The sequence below is a fragment of the Chaetura pelagica genome, unplaced genomic scaffold, assembly GCF_000747805.2.
Source record: "Chaetura pelagica isolate M959 unplaced genomic scaffold, ChaPel_1.0 scaffold76, whole genome shotgun sequence".
Taxonomy (NCBI): domain Eukaryota; kingdom Metazoa; phylum Chordata; class Aves; order Apodiformes; family Apodidae; genus Chaetura; species Chaetura pelagica.
In genome coordinates this window covers 4,000,259-4,006,494 of record NW_009970723.1, presented here as the reverse complement: position 1 = coordinate 4,006,494, position 6,236 = coordinate 4,000,259, and the positions used below count along the sequence as shown (strand labels likewise).

At 37.8% G+C, this 6,236-nt stretch overlaps 1 protein-coding gene across 1 annotated transcript in view; it reads right to left on the bottom strand.

The window, feature by feature from the left end:
* Window positions 1–6,092: 6,092 nt before the first annotated feature.
* Window positions 6,093–6,236, bottom strand: part of LOC104396634 (carbonic anhydrase 13-like) — a 12,016-nt gene continuing 11,872 nt past the window's right edge. Inside the window, exon 7 of the mRNA XM_010006492.1 lies at window positions 6,093–6,206. Within this exon, the coding sequence (XP_010004794.1) occupies window positions 6,093–6,206 (114 nt within the window). The remainder of the gene's footprint in view (window positions 6,207–6,236) is intronic.

The following is a 6,236-nucleotide window of genomic DNA, read 5'->3' as shown; positions in this document are numbered from 1 at the left end:
CTCCAACATCCAGGAGACACAGCTTCTCCTGAGGTAGTTACCATCTCAACATCACGTATTTAGCATTCCCACATACCTGCCAATTGACTGTTTCTATCCCTGACACCATCCACACACTCCAACTGAAGCCTCTCTGGGCTTGTCTGGACCTTGTCTGCAGGCTTCAGGAGGTTGGTGGAGTCCAGTGTCATCTCAGTTCCATAGTACTCAATACAATGTGCTGTGCTCTAGAGTCATCCTCCAGCTCTTCCTTTATATTCTACATTGCTTGTGTATAGATACACTCATACATAGCATGTGTATGATATATTGTGTATATATTGATAACATATATACAGAGGGAATATTTATAGATCACAGAGTCATAGGAGTTGGAAAAGACCTCTGAAGATCATTGAATCCAACCCTCCTGCTGCAGCAGGAACACCTAGGGCAGATCACACAGGAACACATCCAGATGGGTCTTGAAAATCTCCAGAGGAGGGATGATTGAGTAGAGTTGCTAAACATTTTAGGAACAATATGAAGGAACAGTAATTACATTAATACCGTCAGACTATAGGTACAGAAGAGATTATTTCAAGGATTTGCTCAGGATATTTGCTGAGTATACTACACACCATGTTACAGCTACTCAAATAATGCTAATTAATAAGTATTGTTTTGCTTTGATTTTGCCATAGGTACTGCTCTGTATCAGACAGTTAAAAACTAACTTAGTCAAATAGGCTTGCTGCAGCAGATTTTTGTGAAGAACTTTGTTCTGGGATTTGCTTCTGCTTTTTCTACTGATGAAGGTTCTGTGAACCAGCCATGAAGCTGAGCTAAACTATTTTGAGAGATGCAAAATTTATTTTGAGCATTGGGCCAACAGGCTGGAAATTCTTTGACTACTCTCTGTAGATGTTTTAAACAGACTTCAAAATTAATATGTTGTTGAATAGCACAGTATCATGACTCTTTTATTTTTCAGTTTGATACAACAGTAAGGTGTTGCTCTTATTTAGAACTATATTTGCAATGTAGTGGGTAACAAATACTATTTAAATAATCTTCAACAATTTTTGGATTGCTGCTGCCACCTGCAGACCTCGGACACAGCATTTTTTTCAGCTATTCACACACAGGTACCTATGCTTTCTACATAACCATGAGAATTTAAAACCAATTTTGGAACATAAATTTGGATGCTGAGATCTGTAGTGATTTCCAGATAAACTGTTTATTCATGAAATCACAAACTACATAAGAAACTGGATTGCAAACAAAAGGAAAATGGAAATCAAGAAGATATACTCTGAAAAACACCGAGGATGATTGGGTTCCTTTTCCCTCAAAAATGCCGAAGTGCTGGGTTTATTTATTTATTTATTTTTAATTGAGAGCACATTTCTGTCTGGTGCTCATACAATTGCAGAAGAGAAATTAATTGAAAGCAAAATGTTGACATTTAAACCCCTGATGCTTGATTCAACGTATTTTCAAATGAGAGACAGGAAAAAAAATCAGATCTTCATAAAAAATACATTTTATCTATATGATGCCTGCAAATTATACAATTTATGTCTGAAAAACAAAACTGTCAGGAGCATCTACAAAATATCTAAACTGATGGGCTGAAGTACGAGGGTGAAATTTGATAAAATAGAAGTGACACAGGAATTGACTGTGCAGCACATCAATTCTGTTAAGCAGAGGCAGAGAATCTTCATTTTCATATGACAATCCAGTACTCTCCTGACAGAGGCATTCCCTGTCCTAAAATTCTTCTGCACAAGACAAGCCAACACAGATCACACATGCAAATGTTTTACCACAGCAAAATCTGGTACTTGCATGAATGATGGAGTGGTTGACAGAAATAAGATACAAAACATGAATTTAGAAACCTTTTTGTTAAAGCACTTCAGCATTATGTCCTGTCTCATGAAGACAGCACACACCAGAAAAGACTATCTGTCCATAGAGTAAGTACTGCAGGATAAAATGTACAGAAGTAAAAGTATGCAACAGTATGTAAGAGATTAAGTCATGGACCAAATCTCTACTAGGCTAGTTCTGTCCAAACAAACAATAGGAAAACTTGATACGAAAACCAAGCAGGCTATCTATATGTGCAGAACATTGATGGAAATGAAATACTACTGTATTTTTGTAGGATGTTTTAAAGTTAAGACTTTCATCCTGAGTCCTAAAGAGATGCCAGGGAGAAGAATCAAAGAAAAAATAGCATAGGCAACTAATGGTAATTAATAAACAAATATGGAACAAACTTTGCTCCACAGCTAAAACTACAAAGCAAGATCAGTCTATGAGAGGAACAACAAAATGTAACAGGTCAGAAGTTTGATGTATTCTGTCTAGCAGTTACAAAGAAGATTTTCACAATGCTTTTTTTGTATTAGTTAATAGATAAAAGAAAAAAACAAACTCTCTAGAGCAGCATTATTCTGGCATTCGTACCTTCATCCTGAAGCTGCAACCAGAAGATGCTTTAAGTCTCAAATTATTTGTATCTTTTAACATCTAGACAAGGTTTAACTCTAGCAATCTGCTCCTTGCCTACCTAAAGCTAGAAGAATCCAATTCCCAAATTTCTTCTCCCCTAAGTTTACAAAAAAACCCAACAAAACAAAACCAAACCAAACCAACCAAACAACAAAAAAAACCACACAAAACCCCCTATATATTTCTTACTATCATGCTACTTTATTGATATGCCATGTTCCACTTTTTCCAGTAAAGTTATTTTTAAATCGATTATTTGGAAGACTTGTTTTTTTTCCCTGGAATTGATTACTTGCATTCCTTTAGTTCACAGTCCCCTTCCCTGGAAGGTGAACAAAGTCTCGTTTGCTGAAGCAACAGACAAATCTCTGAAAGGGCAGAGAAAGCACAGGTACGTAGCAAGTGGGTGCATGGCAGCAATCAGATACCTGCCTGCTTTTCAGCCCACTGTACTCCATAAGGAAAGATAGCTACTTCCTTGGTTCTTTCTTTGACATAAAGAAAATTCCCAGCTGATACTAAACTCGGTCTTTGCAACATGAAAGACCTCGTGAGCATGCCTGGCAATAGCTATAAACACAGCAGAGAGCACTCTGCTTCCCTCCTGTGCCAAAAGCAGCAGAGCTGACCCCTAGGCTCTGCTGCAGTTTATTTAACTCTGAGAATCATTTCATGGGTGATCAGCCATCCAGCTGTACACAATTCTTGACAGCTACTGTTTTCAGCAAATACCCTGTATGTTTTTTGGTCACTGATCATTTAATTCTTCTAAGTATAAAGGTTCCAAGTGTGTCAGAGGGTAAACAGTGGATCAAAGAGACCTGCAGCTGGGGGATGTAGGGGGGGAGTGATGATGTGTTTTGGCCTCATTTGCCATCGAGTCATCTTAGTACAGCACAGAACCCACACTGGAAATTTAATTCCCTGGGAGCACATCATGTAATCTGGTTAAGATTCAGGGCAACTTGTGCATAGAGTAGGTTAGTGATTGAGGATGCAACCAAGTGCTCAGTGCTGAGACTGGGTCCATGCTCTCACTTTAAAGTTGAAGCAAATGGATAACCGGGGAAGCTGTTCCCAAAGGATTTCAGGAAACTGAGCATTTTTAGTCTTTTTCAGATGCCACCACTAGCTCTCAAGATGGATGCAGTACCATGCTAGTTCAATCTAAAGTGAACACAGCATTAGAAGAATTACTGTGAATTATGTTTACTTCTAAAACTTACTTGCATGACTCTATACAAATAGTCAGTAGCTAAAAAAAGTGCTATCAGAAACTTTATGTACAATTGATTACACATCTTACCATGGCCAAAGACATTTTACTTGGAACATAAAGAGATACTTGATACTACACTGCCCAAAGGTAGACTTCAAATGAGGGGGCAATAATTTTTTCCAAAACTAGAGCTGCCAAGAGTAGCTATAAAACTGCAACCTTCTCTGTAAAAATGCAATCTCTCCAATAGAAAATACAAGACACATTCATAAAATCTTTTTTTTATTTATTTTTATGAAATCCTTATAAATATCAAAGTATTGATCAACTCCATTGTTTTCAATATGTAAAAAACATGTAAATCTTTTGTTTCTGATATGAAGCAGTAGCCTTATTGCTTTCTCTTCTGAGGCAATGTTCGTGCAATCTGTAAACATTTTATTCATGTTCTGCAGCTACTCCCATGACATGGAAACATACCAGATCCAACACTATGTCTAAAAAAGGGTGTGAAAACACACAACACACTCCCACTCTCTCCATGCACACTTTCCAGACATTCTCATTCAGAAAGAACCAAGCTAAGGTCTTCTCAGCTGCATTCTTCTCCCTATGCCAGAAAACAAAAACTGCCTGCAGGATTTTCCCCTTTGTTTAATATTTGTACCTGCTGCTGCAGCCAAACGCTTTTTATTTCTCCTATTTTTACTCTTTCCTACAGAAAACACTCAGAAGGCATTGGGAGGTTTTGCAGCAATAATAGCTATATTCTGGGGAGCAGAAAACAAACAAAAAATCCAACTATCTTAAACTAAGCTAAAATATATATATAACTAATTTATTCAGTTATAAGAAGGCATATAGTCAATCCTGATTGTGAATTCCCTCATGTTTGTCCATCTAAGATAAAAAGACCTGTTGAGGTAAAAGACACAGCCAATAAAACCTATAAAAAAACCAAATGAATGGTGAGCAGTCATGGAAGATGAGTTGGCCAGAAGTACTACAGAGATTGATGATAGTTGCTGCCCATGAAACCTCTAGCTTCCCCTTTCTGTATCACTGGTTTTCACTATGTAGTTAGTTCTCACAGTCTGAGGGCAAATCTAATCCTATACTAAGCTACATCCTATGGCAAGTTGATTAAAAATTAAAATAAATTTGGCATAAAACAAACAATTATATTCAGATAACAAAAGTTCCTGAGAGAAACACAGGCTCGTCTATTTATAAAGACAGAAATTTCAACACATTGTTACTGAGGGCTGATCATTCACAAGATATTAAATTGATTCTGACTTCTTTGGCTTGCTCTAACTGCTGTCTTTGGTCTTGGAATATAAATGCATCCCATTAAGTTCACCTATGACAGCAGAACATCAACCAGTACCTAGGAAGCATTACATACCTGAGTAGTGCTGAACTCCACTGCAGAACATGAGGTATGCAGCGTGTGTTTCTCACAGGAGTGTGCAACGTGTCTAGTAGGAAAAAGTCTGAAGCAACAGCTACTGCTGCCTCTTGATTTTAAGTGGTAGGAGTCTGATCCACATGGATATAGTGTTACAATCCCTTATAGTTCACCAAGTGCAACAGACTGGATTTAGGAACAGTTCACTATGTGTCCTTCCACATATTGCAGTTTTCAGGTTTCAGGACAATTTCATCCCTATATGTGGTGGAACTCAGGAATCCCTAATCCACGTGATATGATCCTGCAATATACTAAATCCTTACTATTTGTTGTTTTGTTTTTTTTTTTTAAAAAGAATCAATCAGTACATCATTACTGCTACCAAACAACAGTCCAAATAACAGGATGGCATAAATACCTGTTTTACTTAAATGCTATTAGTCTTTACTGCTTTTTCTAGGAGGTAAGTAGGGCATTGCAGAAGTCAGCAATGAAATAATATCAGCCTTGAAATATTTTTTTTTCTTGAAAATTACTATGGGAAGTCTTACATAGAAGCTAAATGTTATGTTAGAGACCAGAAGAATAATCCCAGAAAATCCTTTCCTGCCATTAATATCAGGGATCCTGTTAAGTAATTTGGTGGCAAAGTCTGGACATCTCCTTCCCCATCTCTGACCCTGACACTTAGCACAGCCCTCTGTGCATGCAACGCTAACACCTCTGTGCTCCCAAACCAACACACTCAAACACAGTCAGACCTGCTCACATTGATGAACCAGCAACAACTCAAGACACACTTGTCTGTGAGAAGTGGCTGCATGGTAATCAGTAATAAAACAACACCTATTTGATAAAACAACTCACAAAATAATATTTAAAAATCACATAGTACGGTAACTATTAATTCAGCCTTTGGTTGCAGAGGGAGACCACTCTGGCTTTACTTCTTTAATTCCTTCTGACTTCTCGTCCCTTTAAAGGCTGGGGAGGCCGGTAGTTTCTCAGCAAGCAGCAAGCAACCTCATCCTCAGCAGTGCTCAGGAGGCTGCGGAATTTGGCTAGCTGCAATCAAAAGAGACATAAGGTTCAGCA